The sequence below is a fragment of the Natator depressus genome, chromosome 5 (genome assembly GCF_965152275.1).
Source record: "Natator depressus isolate rNatDep1 chromosome 5, rNatDep2.hap1, whole genome shotgun sequence".
NCBI lineage: Eukaryota > Metazoa > Chordata > Testudines > Cheloniidae > Natator > Natator depressus.
The window spans coordinates 50362051-50379605 of record NC_134238.1 but is presented as its reverse complement, the minus strand read 5'-3'; the positions used below and the strand labels follow the sequence as shown (position 1 = coordinate 50379605).

At 38.5% G+C, this 17555-nt stretch overlaps 1 protein-coding gene across 1 annotated transcript in view; it reads right to left on the bottom strand.

Moving 5' to 3' along the window:
• MSH3 (mutS homolog 3) overlaps positions 1 to 17555 on the bottom strand; it is a 183605-nt gene that overhangs the window by 153462 nt on the left and 12588 nt on the right. Inside the window, exons 5-8 of the mRNA XM_074952796.1 lie at positions 16006 to 16122; positions 15080 to 15197; positions 12465 to 12610; positions 10979 to 11145 (exon numbers count right to left, since the gene is read on the bottom strand). Of these exons, the coding sequence (XP_074808897.1) occupies positions 10979 to 11145; positions 12465 to 12610; positions 15080 to 15197; positions 16006 to 16122 (548 nt within the window). The remainder of the gene's footprint in view (positions 1 to 10978; positions 11146 to 12464; positions 12611 to 15079; positions 15198 to 16005; positions 16123 to 17555) is intronic.

The window sequence follows — 17555 nt, the reverse complement described above, 5'->3', positions numbered from 1 at the left end:
TTCAAGCCTGCTCAGAGAGAAGTTCTTCCTGGTCTCATTCCCTTCTTCCAAATTATTACTCCCTGGCTGCTGGCAATCAGCGAGGGCAGAGGAGGCTCCCCTTGGCTACTGCTCTGCTGGTCCTGGTGCAGAAGTGCTCTAAGTTGCTGTTCAGATCTATCTTGCATTCTTACACACACCCCACATGTCACATTAACTTTCACAATCACACACTGAAAGCGAGGGAGAGGCTTATGTGATGGAGAGGAGAGGGAAAGTGAAAAGGAGAGAGTGGCTGATGGAGAAGAGGCAATAATTAATGTATGGTATGGAAAGAACAAGAATGGAAAGTGAGCCAATGGAGAGAAAACAGGAACGAATTAAGAGGTAAATTAAATGACAGAAGAAATGGAAGTGAGAGACTGCTCTCCTAGCTTCTACACTTTAACTCTGGCACTCATTCATCATCCATACGCACACGAAACTGGACGCATTATTGTTGATTTTAGGTCAAATTTTTAATCTACAGGTACCTGCAATACGTGGGTTTTTTTATTGCTACCACCAAATAAAAATCTGACTCTCAGAAATACAAAAATGGGATAACAATTTTCAAGGCTTCTGCAATTCAAGCTGGGTGGTGCTCCTTCAGAGGTGGCCAACATCTGCTGAGTTTCTGGTTAGAGAAACCACTGCAGAGTCAGTTTGTCTTGCAATGGCCCAGTCAGTGCTGCAGACTCAACAAGTTAAAGGGGTTGGTAGGCCACCTCTTTCCCCTCTGTGGGTCACCAGGAAAACAGTTCTGAAGCTGCATCTAAAATCTCTAAGACACTGACTTAGTAGTTCCTGATGGTTCCCAGCCGGGTCCTCATTCCATGCAGTCTAAAACAAGACCGTTTCTCCTTTGCACTGCAAGAAACTAATTTTCACAGATGGACAAAACATTCATATTTCACCCTTGGAAAGAAGACATCAGCTCACTGAGGTGCCCAAATATGTCAGCTAGACAGACTATGCGTGCTACCCGAGGTAAACTACTGAAAGTGTCACCTTCAATAGCAGCCCATCTATCACTGTTAGTATGTGGACAGGGCTTGGAGTGAGTCATTGCTGCATCAGTGGCCATCTCTGAAGTACCTGTTGAGAAAGCATTCCTGATGCGGCAGTGAAGGGGGAAAATGCAGCCATTCATCAAAACTGATTCAAGCGTTTTTACACAGTATTTTAAAGATTTAAAACTTTAGATGGGGGAAGTAGGGGGAAGATTACTATTGTTGGATACCCATAAGACACACACAACTTTAGTTATGTAGCACTCCCAACTACTAGAGTAGGACATTCTGTCTTACTGACTGTTGGGGTTATGCTCTAAAGAGGCCTCACTGCTAGTTGACAGCTTAGCCTATCTCCATTCTACAGAAGGACAAGCCCACAAGTACTGACTGCCCAGTATGTCTTGAACTGAGAATTTATAAATTTAAAACAAACTGCTTGAGGAGAATCTGGCACAGGGTATTTTTTATCTGTTGAAAAAAAAAATTTACCTTACATTCGTTTTGCCATGTTTTTAATAGAAGTGTCTGGACAGAAACAGGGGACAGCTGGTGACTCAATTACTGTTCTAATTTATGTTTCCTTTGATAAGCTGCTACAGATTTAAAAACCCATTAAGTGTGATGAAAATGGACTTGTTGATTTTCCAATTAATTATTTTAGGCTTCCCTTGAAGATTTACAGAAATGCTAAAATACAGTGACTTTTCTAATTTATGTATTAGAAATTCAGAATAAGTTTTTCAGTAATTGTCCATATTTATACAGTCCATATTTATATTGTTCCTTTAAATAACTCCCATAATTAAAAACACTTGAAATCAAAAGGTCAAAAGTAGCACATCCTAACAATAATAGGCTACCCAACTTTATTTCAGACTATGAATAACTGACACAGGAAAAAGGGAGAGCTTTCACAGTAGGTCACTTCGCAAAGTCTAATGTCACGTGTAACATCCAGAGGCTACAATAAATGTACTTTCCATGTTACTGCTTTGCCAGTTCATTGCTATTTTGTGACCAAAGAGCTGACAGATTTAGCTCAGCACAGAGCATCTGAGAAATGATTTTACAAATAAAAGAACAAAATTTCACATAAGTAGATGAAAGCAGATTCAGCTTGATGGATTGCTTGGTCGTGCTCTATCACAAACATGGATCAAGTTTCTGAATTTACTTGATATTTCTGTCTGGTATGTTTTGAGAATCTGAGGCCTCACTTAAATGACTATCTCTGGCAAGAGTTCAGCTCAAGTCATATTTCCAACACCATTTGACCATGTACCAGAGCTACAGGGCTTTAAATTGTGGAAAGAAGAAAAAATGGTGAAGTGTGAATGGAAAAAAAAAAAAAAACAGCCCCTCCTTCTTTTTAGCCACTTTTCTTCATAGTCATGAAAGAAACATCACTGAAAACTTATATACTGAGTCCTTAGTTTGCCTGCCCCCAAGTCTGCAGAAGAGGTAGAGGAGAAACACAGATGTTAACTATCAATACAAAACATTAATCAACATCCCTTCTTTCTCATACACTTGCCTTTACTATGGACTAATCTTCATTGGCAACACTAAAGCACTGCCGCGACAGTGCATTAACATGGCTTGTGTGGTCGCGGCAGAGCACTGGGAGAGAGCTCTCCCTGTGCTCTAAAAAAAACCCCACCTCCACAAAGGGCGTAGCTCCCAGTGCTCGTGCACTGTCTACACTGGTGCTTTACAGCGCTGAAACTTGCTGCGCTGAGAGGGGTGTTTTTTCACACCCCTGAGCGAGAAAGTTGCAGCGCTGTAGATTGCCAGTGTAGACAAGCCCTAAGTGACTAAGCAAGGAGCTTCTATCATACAACTCTAATGCACAGAAAAAGTGTTTTGCTAATCTATGTTTCCCCACTATGGTTTGAATGTTCAAAGTTCAAGAAACCAAGTGGGTGATGGTTCCTAGAAAGCTCCTCAGCAGATTACAGAACACCAATATTTGGAAAATTCTTTTATTCATTCTCTCTCTCTTCTCCGAACTCCTAACTAGTGTTTCCATGCATTCACTGTATAGCCATTCCTGATTTTCCTCTCATTCCCCTTCTAATTGTTCCCACTTGTGTTATGTCTAAATTAAACCTGTTAATCCTTCAGGACAAGTACTTTGTCTTTATCTGTACTATGAGGTGTCTAGCACACCTCTGGACATTGTAATACAATATTATTGTGTACAATATTAGTGCAAAATACAGTAATATTAATAAGCTAATCAAAATGTGTTACTCACCTTGGTCCACTTCCCAGTAACAAGTGACTACATCAAATACCACCACCATATTTGACATCCTTATTGCAACAAACAAAGCATTGAATTGACATGGATATTTAATTATCCTTCCAAGTAACAGTTGAGAAACTCATACCACTGTTGCCTTTTCATACCTGTTCAGTACAGGACTTCAGCCTCCAAGGGCTCCCTCTAGTACTTTTTATAGGCACTACATTTACACTTCCTTAAAGGTACAGAGCTCTATTCTGCATTCCTTGCACACACAAGATTCCCACTAATTTCAAGGTTGTCACTGAAACCAAGCCCAGTTCAATGGTGACAAAAAGGTAGCATCTGGTGACTATAAGAAATCCAAGACCTCAATGGTACCGTATATACTCGTTCATAAGCAGAATTTTTTTTAGTAGAAAAGGGAAGCATCAGATAAGTGGGTTGGCTCATGAATGGGTAGAGAGAGGTGGGACACAGCCCGTCCCCCCAACAGAGGGGGCAAGGAGAGGCAGCAGAGCCAGAAGGGAAGAGGCGGGGCCAGAGTCTCTCCACTTCTGGCCACGCTGCTCTCCCCCCCGCCTCCGAAGCAGCTGCAGCTCCGGGGTTGGCAGGCTGCGGCCGCGCCACCCGGTCTGGCCCACCGGAGCAGGCTGTGGCCGCACCACCCAACCTGCCGGAGCAGCTCTGGCCAGGCCAGAGACATCCTCCCCTGGCCCACCCCAGCTAAGGTGGGAAGGGATGGGATGGGGAGAGTGTGGGGGTCCCAGGCGTTACTCCCCTGATCCCCAGCTTCTCCCCCCCCAAAAAATTTCCCCACCAGTTGCTGTCCCGGCCCATCACGGTAAGCAGCTGATGGGAGGGGACACTTTGTTTACTTAGGTTTACCTCCGTGCCTACAGACGCTCAAGGTAAACAAACCATATCAGCCTGCCAGCGGCTTATCCTGATGGCCCGGGAGCCAAAGTTTGCCAACCGCTGAATAAAGGGTCGGCTTATGAATGGGTCATAAAAATTTTCCATTTTCACTTATCCATCTTGGGTGGGCCGGCTTATAAACGAACCGGCTTATGATAGAGCATATACAGTAATTAATGTAGATTGTGATCCTACAGTAAGTGCACATTTAGAGCACAGCCAAGCACAGTAAGTGAGGCGCATTTTTCAACTCTGGAAACCTAGACTGGACTCAAAACAGAATAACTCCGATGTTCTTAGCCAATTGCAGTCTCCCTCTATCAATCACAAAAACATCACCCTGTTTGGTGTAGTTGCCAGTTTCTATTCTGCCTGGCTCAAACCAGGGCTATGTCATTCACTGTCATAAGCATTAAATCAACTCACAAATTTAATTTAAAATCAATATCTATACCTATCTATAGATCCCTCTCTCTCATTACATATTTTTTTTCATTCATTCCAAATAATATTTTAACAATTAAATGATAAATCCATTTTAATACAGCAATTATGAATTATTTCTGTAATTAGGCAAGCTCAAAGCACCAGCATTCACTCTGACACCAGCTGTAGCCTCAAGATTGATCCTGGCTGCGTCTGAAATCTATTGGGCCACATTTAATTCCATAACCAGATTAGACAGCTCAAAATTTAAAATACAGCACAGCATGTACACTTTTTTCCAGTCCTTTACACCTCAGGCTTGAAGTCTCATTGTCCACATGTTAAGTTCTAGAACTTTGTACCAGTAACATGATGCCAAAATTTTACTGAGTTCCCTCAAAAATTTTCTGCACCTGTGAGCAATACATGACCTTATACTAGTAGTCAGTTAGAGAATGTGTCCCTTATAGCTCAAGATGTACAGGCCTACGCTAACTGCTGGCAGTCTCTCCAGGCTGGTACGAGGGGCTCAGTGTAGGAGAGTAAGGCCCCTTGATTGGGGGTAGGAGTGTTGGCAGCAGGATAGAACCCCATATCCCCTCTAAGTACCAGCTCTTCAAACTCAATGCTAGAGCTCAGGCAGGCAGTCACAGGGGGGAAGCTGACTGCTGTACACCCATTTGGCGATGAGCCAATGGTCTATAGCAGGGGTAAGCAACCTATGGCATGTGTGCCAAAGGTGGCACACGAGCTGATTTTCAGTGACACTCACACTGCCTGAGTCCTGGCCACCAGTCTGGGGGGCTCTGCATTTTAGTTTTAAATGAAGTTTCTTAAACATTTTAAAAACCTTATTTACTTTACATACAACAATAGTTTAGTTATATATTATAGACATAGAAAGAGACCCTCTAAAAACGTTAAAACGTATTACTGGCACGTGAAACCTTAAATTAGAGTGAATAAATGAAGACTGGGCACAACACTTCTGAAAGGTTGCCAACCCTTGGTCTATAGCATTTTCAAGTAGCACCGCCATGTCTGTTGCCCACTCCAAACACAACTGTTTCCTCCCTACTATAAACACATCATTGTGCACAAGTCTCAATTTTTGGTGATTCTTTGGGACACCTCTTAAGCTTAACTGACTCACTGTACATTAAAGAATTAAGTGTGGGGAAGCTACATGTTCTTTTCAACTGTAACAATCAATTAAAATTGATTTACATAGGCTAACATCTTCCAAGCTCTCTCTGCAAGTCAAGGAGCTAGTAGCTCAGGTATTTTTTTGTGGGTTTTTTTTGTTGTTTAACATGAAAGCTATGATTTTCCTTCATGGAGCCTAAAGGCCAACGCTAATAAGAAACTTAGAAAATTTCCCTGAAGCCCATCAGAATATTCCTCACAGCATACCACAAAGTTAAAAAAAACTGTGATATTACCCCTGTATATACACACAGGTGCAAATACCAATCCTACTCATAACTCTTTAAAAACAAACCAACTATTATTTCCTTAGGGGAATGAGGAAAAATAATTAAGTTGTATATGAAACAAAGCATGTTTTACAAAGTGTCTTAACTTCTTCAGTTTTGTAAATAATTCCATTTGGTATCTATCCAAACCCTTATGGCCGTCCCAGAAAATTACAACAGCTTAACACATCAGTTTGCACTGCAAATCTGGGTTTTAGGCATTTATACAATTGTTTATTGGGGGTTACATCATGCAACCACCCCACTGAGATTCTTCTTTAATCCCAAAGCAGTGACGTGTCTCTGACGTTCAAACATTTCTAATTAAAACAAAGTTGCAACTCCAAATTATTACTACTGAAGTCAGCATTTATTTCTATTCACCATCCAGTCACACAAAGGACCTCAATTTTATTCTTTATGATTACAAAGGGGAAATTACTTACTAGTTATTCCCCTTTTCCCCCATTCTGATAGCTGACTAAGGGACAGAAAGCATTATGGTGCCACCTACTGGAAGCAAGGAGGCAAAAGAATTCCTAAATCCCACCCCTAAGTACATAAACCTCAACCTAAACACCATATCTTGGGTTAGAGAAACTTCTAGAGCCAGAGGAAACGGTACACAAGATAGCAAAAATAGTATTAAACAAGCAAGAGCACATTAGCTAGAAGGGAGTGGGGGATGTAGGATGGGTAAAGAGGAGATTACAGCAAACAACTACTGGTCAATTCTCTTCCTTTGTTGCATCTCTCTCACTTTCCCCCCTTTGACAAATGGATTAATGGACAGACAGCAGGTGTAGCAAGCAGTAACACTAGGAGATGTATTTACCTTCTTCGGCTGCTAGCAGGCCCTTAGACAGCAAAAGGAGGTAATCTGAGAAGCAGAGAGGTCAACTAATACATATAAAGGAGCAGAGAGATGCCCACGTTGTCATCTTACACACCTTGGAAATCAATGCTTCGATGTACACTGTCCATGAAGCAGAGCCTTCTCTAGTCAAATGTCATCTCTCAAACTCAGAACAAGACATCCTGATGATCTTGATCAAAGACCACAAGAACACACCCTTCAACCCTTCTAGTAATAGTGATTTTAGATGCTACTTCACCAGAAAGATAAAACTTGAGTACAAGTTTAACATCCAAGAAGTGCAGCTTGTCACACAGTGCGTTCGGGGGCGGGGGGGGGGGAAGAATACCCAGGTTCGGACTGAAAGGAGAACAAATTCCAGGCAAAGCTGAAAAGTTACCTTTCTCGCAAGAACTGAAGGTATGGAAGAGAGAATATGATACTTAAAGTCACTCACTTGTCAGACCACTGTCACTGCAATAAAAAAGGCCATCGAAATCTGCCCTAAACATGCAAAAAAGGTTGTGTCAGAATCTGCAAGATGAAGTATAGTCCCACTGGTGTACTGTGTCCAGCTGCTAAATTTTAAGAAAGATGTGGACAAACTGGAGTCCAGAGAAGAGCAATAAAATGATAAAAGGTTTAGAAAACATGACCAATCAGGAAAGGTTAAAAAAATTGAGCATGACTTGAAAAAAAGACAACTGAGAAGGGACCTGATAGTCTTCAAACATAAGGGATGTGGAAAAGAGAATGTGATCAATTGTTCTTCCTGTCCCCTGAAGGTAGGAGAAGTAGTAACAACAGCTTAATCTGCAGCAAGGGAAATGTAGGTTTGATATTAGGAAAGAATTTCTAACTAGAAGGATAGTTAAGTACTAGAGTACTTTACCAGGGAAGGTTGTAGGATCCCCATTGTTGGAGGTTTTTAAGAACAAGTTGGAAAGATACCTGTCAGGAATGGGCTGGGTGTAATTGGTCCTGCCTCAGCACAGAGGGATGGATTATATGATCTCTCAAAGTCCATACATTTTTATTATTAAAATCATTGATTTAATCAATCCACCCTCAAACTAACTAACTATTTCCATTGTCCAAGAAAATCAAAGGCTAGATATCTGAGATCCTCTTTCAGACTCTCAAAGGCAAAGCTGGGATCTGAGCCAGTTCTACATAGTCCAGTGCATAAGGGTGGTTTGAGAGGGGCCAAGCTGTGGACATCAAGTACACAGTTATGTAAATCCAGTATCCATAAATCCTACCACCTAAGAGATGTGAAGGACTGAGGCCTTTATTTCAGTCTAAGACTTCAAACAGCTGCTACGCTTCTCTTATGTCCTGCCTGCAATTTGGGGTAGATTTCATCCCTCAGCTCACACAGAGTTCTATACACAAAGTCTGTTTATTTTGGCTTTGAGTGGGAAAGGGGCATGTGAATTTAATCCTTTCTGCACTGTATTTCTGACGGAAGCCATTTCTTGGCAGAATATCATGGATTTTACACAATTTTAAAAAGAGCCAGTGATATTGTTCTGCCTACAACCTTGTCCATCACTTGCAGTATCTTTTTCCATACTAACTGTATACATGGGCAACAGGACACATTCAATCTCAACTGTGTATTTGATACCTCCACCATAAATTATCTTCAGAAAGTCTCTGACTAAATAATCAAGTGCAAGTCCAGAATATTCAAGAAAAATGTAAGTACCAAATTACACATAATTTGGCCAGAAAATCCAACTTGAAGTATTTATGGCATTTTATTCTATTTTTTATTGTAAACTACATTTAAAGCTGCCTCCCACCACATTTTCTAATTAGCTAACTCTGGCATTGAACATGCCAATTGCACGTTTGTAATACAAGACTCCAAAATCAGGTGTATAGTCACAGTACTAGAGTAGTGTTTCTCTACGGTGGTGATGCCCTTGAAGGAAATCCTGCGTTAATAGTAGTATGTTGGAATATCTGCAACTCCACCCATGCTGAGGAGCTATATTATACCTTTCGTCAGCATGGGCAATGAATATGCAATCACTTTTTTTTTTTTTAATTAATTAAAAAACCCTAAAACTGCAGACAAACTTGACTCAGTGAACAGGGCCAATATCTTTTCTAGAAAATAAATATATATATATATACATACACACACACACACACACACACACACATACACACACACACACGATCTATCTAACGCGACATAAATGTTTTCAAGCAAGACGGGAAACAGCATTTTGTCCAATTCATATCTGACTAGTACAAAGGACTATCAAAAGTATCTCAAATCTCTAATCAAATAATAATCAGATGCACTTTGTAACTGTGGTAAATATAATTGGATATGCTGGCTGCCTTAACACACAACAAGGATGACATTTTGCAGATAACATGAAGTATCACTTTCTCTTAGACAACTAAGACAACTCCGAAAGAGGCACAAAACTGTTCATTTTAGCTGCCTGGTAAATAGTGTTTAGGACACCTTTTTTGCCAGATTATGCATATAAGTAACATCCTAATATAACTATCTGAAATAAAAGTATAACAAAATGTAAATCTGAACACTTCAAATCTAATGTTGAAACATTTGGAAAAAACCTGAAGTTGAGCAAAATGCAGAGTCTCCTCCTTAATTTTGAGGAATTCTTCTGAGCTTGCATCTTAACTCAACAATTGTGTCAACACTCAGTCAACTGAGGAATTTGCTATCCAACGTGTCATAAAAGCTTAAAATGTTACTAACAAAACTAGCAGCTGCATTATTTTAAACCAAAGGTATTTTCCCTAGAACAGGAAGTCTATCTTTTTACAAACTGGCACCATGTAAATTGCTAAAAACCTGTCAATAAATCCTTTTGAAGAGAGATCTATCAATCAGGATATTGCTTTCAAGAAATATATATATGTGCAACTGTTTTTTCCCTTTCATCAAACCATCTGCTAATTTATTTTTCCATTTGGACAAAGAACAAGTCTTCTTGTTCCCAGCTGCCAGCAATTCCAAACCTGTACAAGTTGGCTAATTTGTTCAAATATTAATATACATCTCTTTCCCATAATTAGGCATCTATCATAGAATTTTTGTCTGGTCTGGAAATGCAGATTGCACACAACCAATAATGTTTAAATCTAGAAAAGCAGAGCTACATTTCAAATTCATATATTCTTGTTCCTCTAATTCCTGTAAAAACACAGGAAAGCTGTCCCTACAAACCAATCAGTTAAAAAGCATAGCAGTCCTGCAGGATGAAGTTCAGGAATTCATGGGACCTGCCAAGTTCCAGCATCATCTTTGACTCCCTCTGTGAAAGGAGAAAATCTCTATGGCTTCTTTAAAAGCTAAGAAAACAGTTCCTTGAACATTTAGATACTGTTTTTAAACCATTAAAAAAAGTAACACTACATTCTCAGAAACAAATGGCAACCATAAGGGATGTCAGCAGGGCTTCGCAAGCTCACAAGCCACCTTTAGAAGTATGTCGTGCTCTTGTCCTATGGTCCCATAGCTATGCTATCCAGCTACAGCTTTATGGTCTATTTTTATCTCAGACTGAATACCACAATAAATTTGCCATTGAAAAGGAGCCTCCAGCCTTCTTTTGAAACATCTGTCATTAAAAATATAAGGGAGATGTTGAAATGTAGATGATGGAATGGCCATAATACTTCTGTCCCACCAGTTTTAAGAGAGTCTAATAGGATAGGAAGTACCAAAACTTTCCAACACGTATTTAATTCTCCATGTTCAATTAACCAAGAGTGCTGTAGAGGAAAAAAGCCTCAAATCATTCAGAGATCTTAAAAGGAATAAGATGCACAAGTGGCTCATCACCACATTCAGATACCACACTGATGGGCACATTAGAATTACTTATATTAGATAGATCATGTTAGTTAAGGGGGTATTTATGCAAACAGTGAACTGTGAAAGTTTCAGAGAAGGTCTTACTTTAGACAACTATGCATCACTGCTGGCTTCCAGATCCAAAAGTTGCAACATAATGTAACACCATACCTTACAGAGGTTATACCGCTGATGAGCCTCTCAGATTGATCCGACAAGTCTGATGGAAGTACTAGTTCAACTGGCTGCAGACGCAAAACTCGACTCTCTAATTCTAAGCGAGATGAGGAGTCCTGAAAACTGTCAAAAACTACTTCCCCAGTAGTGGGTTGGACTCCCTGTCAAATACAAAAATATATAAACAGCCATTGACAAACATCGTATTTTGCTAGGGCAGCAGAAGCCAAAATGAATCTCTTACGCTTGATTCTGAGTTTGCAGGACAATTTTTGAGTATTTGCCAGCAGGCACATGTAAAGCTCAGAGAATAGTTTCGATTAGTCAACCATTATAGGTTTTAACAAATCAGCAAGGAAATTTCACACACACTTAATGGTGTGTTACACAAAAACGATGACTCCACCAGTCCCACAATTTCTTGGTGACATTGGAAAACTAAAAATAAGTACATATTTCAAATGTAGAGAACATAGGTCCTATCCTAACAATTTTGAAAGCCCAAATGTTAGTCTAAACAGGATGATAATGATGTCTTAAAAAATGTTAAGAAATCTGAATAGCATTGGTTCATTTTACATGTCATTGCTCAAATTCTGTCACTATTAAGGGGCAATGCAAATCCACATAATTGAAAACCTATGGAATTTAGACAGGATTCTCCCTAAAAATGAGATGCCTTTCTAAAATGTGCTTTTACAACTGAGGGGGGACAAGGTGGTTGAAGTAATATCTTTTATTGGTCAAACTTCTGTTGGTGAAACAGACAAGCTTTTGAGCGAATCTCTCTTGAATATCCTCAGACTGACACAGTACACCACCACTTATAACTGGGACAGATACATACTGGATCAGATACCACAATGACAAGTACAATCAGAAAACCTGTAAATAAAATGAATGAATGAATGAACTATCAGTAGACAGAGTGTCAGTTCTCATTTTAGTCACTATTTGCCCAGTATATAGTTCTCATTTCAGAATCTCCAAAGAAAATCTAAAGCTGAAGTCTAAGACGACTGTGAATCTCATTACTAAACTTTTGTGAAGGAAGAGCAATTTACTGAGGAAACAGATGCAGTCAGCAACAAGTGTAAGTGTTTTGAACACTTACGAGGGATAACATTTTCAACAGTTTACAAAATATATTTTAACTCTAACATAGTCTTTTTTTTTATTTGAATAAAACACTGTTTTCAAGCAATTATGCATGAGCAAAAGTGATATGCCTTGTACACCGGATATATAATTCAGGCTATCAACTCAAGCGTTTTTGATTATTTTTTATATATAAAATGTCTCATTCAATTCACATATGAACTGAAAGATATAAATAGCATTCATTAAAAACTTTGCATTATGTCTTATAAAACACCGTTACTGTCAGGGGAGACAATCACAAAAGAATTTTAAAACAGAGAGATAAATCACAAAATAAGCCCTAACCATAAACTCAGATTCCTCAAGGAAGACAACTTACCACTATGCCTATGACAACATCCCCTTTCTTCTTGTCTTTTAAGCTTTCTTTATTTTCACAGATACAAAGAAGATAGTTATCGGAGACATCAGCCGTTATTTCTTCAACATCTACAGGATCATCTAGCTTCAGCAAAGGGTTCACATTTGATAAATATTAAAAAAAACAACTAATAGTTCACATGGATAAAACCAGTGATGGTTGCCGAAAACAATTTTCTTTCTGGGATAAACATAATAGTATTCCATATACCCAACAGAAACACCAACTTGACAGAGGACAGCCTCCTTCTTACATAAAACTGACTCAGGTGGTGTGATACTGGTCAGTTTCAAATTCCTGACACAGCACCAAAATCAAAGTTAGTGATGGCCTTAGGCCCATGCCCACTGAAAGATCCCCACAGTGTACGCATACATATCATCATCATCTCAACAAAAACACCAGTCTTTATCCTCTGTCTGGAGTCTTCCATTCAAACAATCGCAGGCTGTTGCAGATACTAAATTCCCTACTGTCTTTGTGCTGTCCCTGCTCAGTAAGTAGTACTGACAAAGTAGCCTACTAGCCAGCTTGTAAAACTTGTGCAACTGACAGTAAAGAGCAAAATTTGCTGATGAGCATCACACGACAGCAAGCTAGCACCTGATGTAGTAGCAACAGTCTGCAACGGAGACCACTAGTGTCCTAGCAGTAGCAGTGGAGAGCAAAAGATCACCTGCATTTATATATTCCATTCAAACCATGCAAGGTGTCAGTGTTGTTCCTCACTCCACTGGCTTTTACCTGAGCTTTCCAACACATTTCAAGAGTAATTAGAGTCACACTGGTGTCTCCAGCAAAAAAACAAAAACAAAACAAAAAAAACCCAACAGTATTTTATTATAATGCCCTTGCTCCATTAAACAATTATGCAGCAAGTTGCTTCCCTGATTTGTGGGTGTTAACTTCTGGTACCCTTTTCCCTAACTGCAGTTTTAGGATGACCTAATCAAGAAATAAATAGAAGATGTGTTTTCTTTTGTCTCATCTCCGCCCTGGCACACAGGACCTCACAAAGAGGGCAAGTGTACCAAACCTGAAGAATGGCTGGCAGGACGTAGACAGGAGAATGGGTTTAGCCACAAAAAGAGGTAAGTGGATGAGACCACACATCTTGCGTTGTATAGGGCTAGCTCATCCTAATTTAGTGAGCTCAAGTCAAGACAATTTTCTTCTTTAGCTCTTAGTACCTAATAACTACTTAGTGTGAAAAATTTAAAATAATCTGTGGGTGCTGACTGGGAATGGTCACAAAAAACAAAGGAATGGACAAAGTAAAAGGAAGAAAGAAATAGCTGCGCTTGTCACAAGCTGTTTTTAATTCATTTTTATATCCTATTTCAGTTACAAGGATTAAAGGACAGGCTACCAATGTTAGATTTTTCATAGCCCATTGGCTTTCTATTCAGGCTCACCTCATTTTATATGAAACACTTATTACCAGCATCAATAGTTCCTCTCCCCTCTTTCATTATTAGGCCATAGGACACACTTGTGTTTCTTTTAACTGTACCTGAACATAATTAAATCCAGGTGCTGTCTCCAGACTCTTAATCCTTCCCCCTTTCAAGACCTCTAATTAAGAATTACTAATGCTACACCTACCAACTGGTCAAAAAGCTGGTCAGGACATCGCCAAAGGCACAGCATAAATCCTAGGAGTACATTTTCTCATTTGGGGGGGAAAAAAAAAAAAAAAAAAAACAAGAATTGTGGGGACAATGTAATCTCTGTTCTATTGCAACACACTTAAAAACCTGAGAGAGATTTCATTCTTCATGAAATCTGGATGAAGTCCTACCATAGCCTAAAACGTGGGTATACTTGAGTATCATTAGCCTTGTCTTAACAGCATAGCAAACCGTTCAGAAACCTTATTTGCTGCTGCCATTGATTTCCTTTTATATTAAGTGTTGGCCACTAAATATGCACCAATGTAAGGGATTTACAATTTGACTTTTTTTTTGGGGGGGGGGGAGATCATATAAGTAATTCCCCCCCGGGCTATGCAAACAGAAAATCTTGCTCTCATGTTTACTGCATACCCAAAAATATTAAAAGGTTAAGATGAGGAAGTCCTTGATTCTTGAAGTCTCATTTCTAGCAACAAAATTCCTGATGCTGATTTCCAGAGGTTGACTTTTTTTTTTTTTTTTTTTTTTTTTTAAACTACTGGAACTGGATGCACTGCCATTTCCAAAAAGTGCTCCAATAATGCAATCCCGCAATAGATTCCAGTGCTATTGCAAAATATCTGAAACTCTCAAATATTGTTAGTTTTAACATTTCACCATCCTCTATTTCCCAGTCCTATTGAATAAATTTCTGCTGTAAATACAGAAGTGACAACAGGTGCAATGCAGCCAGAACCTTCCCAATACAGAGGGGAAAAAAAACAGTCAGCACTTCCCACCCACCCACGCCCATTAATTAACAGGAACGTGCTCTCTTATACTGAAGGACTATGGCAAAAAAATCTCAGACACACACAACCCATACTGAACATTGCCTAACACAGAGCACAATGAAGATTAGTATAAAAGCAAAATAATTAACACATCAAAAAAAGATATCTTCTCCAATAAGCGTAGATTTGGTATAGAGAGCAGTCAGTTTTCGAGTAAAGAGAGAGCTTTTATTTTCTCCAGCAGCCTTCAGTGCTGCAGTTTCCATTTGTTTTACAACTCCCACCTATAATATGCACAAAAAAAATATGTTAACTAATGAACGAAAAAAGGATAACCAACTTTAAACAAAAAATTTAATTTAAGAGATACAAATATTAAACCAAAATGTGCTTGTGAGGGGAGAAGGGCTAGAACCAGCCCTACTAATTCAGACCATCAAGTATGACAGAATTGCAGCTTACCTGCAATTTCCTTTCTCCTCTTGCCCTTACTGTCTCATGGTTTATACTGAAACAACTTAGCTTGAGAGGTTGGCCACCTGTCAGAGAAGAATTGCTGCAACAATTCTTTCACTGTAGATAGTAAAGTTCACCAGAACATCAGGCGATAAGAGGTACAAAAAAGACTCAAATGATCATAGAGGGGAAAGAAGGGAAAGAGATTACCAGAGAGATTAACAACAATGGAAAAGGAGAGAGGAAAAAACATGGGTTGAGAAGAAAAAAAGGAAAACAGAAAGGAGAGAGAGAGAGAGAGAGAGAGAGAGATGAAGGAAGTGCTTTCTGTCCTACTTTCTATCACTTACTGACAGGCAGAACTGCTTCCAGAAAAGTCAAATGGACCCTGAAATATTGTGAGATCAAAGGAGGAGGCCTGAATCAACATAACTAAAAATCATAAAGGTTCCAAGACATTATATATAGAAAGCACTGAATGAAAAGGAGTTTGTCATATGTTTTTCCAGTAAAATATTAAAAGGTTTCATATTTTGTATCTTTCAAGTGAGAACATCCATATGACATCAACAATTATTTCGGTGAGGATTGAGACTATTTTGGTTTTAACAATATCTAATTAAATAAAAAAATGACCTTATATCCTTTTGCTACAAGTCGCCGTACATGAACAAATAGTCTGTGGGTCGGTATACTGGCAGTCATAAAATTGTGATCCTGATGACAGTATATGTTTAGCTCCTTTGCTGCAATCTGCAAAGTATGAAAAAAAATAATCAGTCAACAATTAGGGTCACTCTTACTTCACATTCCCTGTCTAGATTCTTTTGGTAACTGTGATAGAGCTGTGTGAATACAGACTTGTCAAAAAGTGATACTGTAAATCAGCTATTAACCAAAACTATGGCGGTGTGTTGTGGAATGCTAAGCAGGAGAACTGAGGTACTAGAAGTCTAAGCATGGAGCAAGCGTTCACTATCTCAGCATCCTAACTAGAACAAAGGACTCCATTCCCACAGACTTTACTTGTTAACTTACTAGGGTGGATAAAAAAATCAATTATTCTTTTTAAAAAAAAGTCAAAACTATTTTGAGTTAAACTGGGTTTTTTATTTAAATTAAATGCATTTTCCAATTTAAAATAAACCCATTTAAAATTAAAATTGAAAATACAACAGGCTACAAAAAAAGACCTAAAATTACTATAATCTATTAAAATAATTTAAATTAAATATAAATAATAAAAAGCAGTACCTATTTGCTGCTGAAATTTTAAAGATCATCAAACCACTGAACTGATGAAAGTCACCGGCTAAGCACCTGGAACTAGAGTTAGCTGAAGTGCTAAATGAGTTTTTGACAGAACTAGCGTCTTCTGCAAGTGCAGAAGGAATATTTTTTTCATTCTTATTTAACTAGTTCAGTTAAATGACCTGTTCATTCCAAGTCAAAAAACAATTAGAAGTTGGAAAAAAAGCAGGAAAGCTTGTTTTCTTCTTACTATCATTGAATAAAAAAGCTAGGTCTGAAAGGAAGAGATCTACTAGTCTTGAAAGACATAGTCCCCAGAACCTATCAGTTCAATTTACTAAATACAGATAATACTTCCTTTGTTTAATAAATCAGTTAGCTTTAAATGCAAAACATGTTTTGATGAACTCCACTGAACTTTTTTTAAATGTATCCAGTACATTAAAAGGAGTTTTATTGAACTAATAAAAACAATTTTAAAATACTAGTCCACTTCAACTGAATTTTAATTTCTACAGAGAGTGCTTGACTCAAAACACAACCAAAAAATTAATCTAGTAAAGATGATAAATAATAAAAAAAAATTAAGAATCTGAATAAACGTATATTAAGTTATATAACTGCTTAAATAAATGTGTTGATATAGTGTATTCTTCTGGTTAACAAAAGGAAGTACCAAATTTAGTTGGCTAGAATTAGTTGCAAATCAACCTGTTTAAATGGTTACCAACCAATGAGAACGAACCTTTATTTACAAAGGTAACTAAAAAGTACAGAAGCAAAACAAGATTACAATTGTTAATTTAAATCAAGGTTTCCTGCTTAAAAATATGCTTCAAATCAATGATTGAAACCACTGATTTAAATCAATCCACCCTGCAACTTACCCCATGATTCCGTGAATGAATACCAAGGGCCAAAGAGTTCCCATTGAA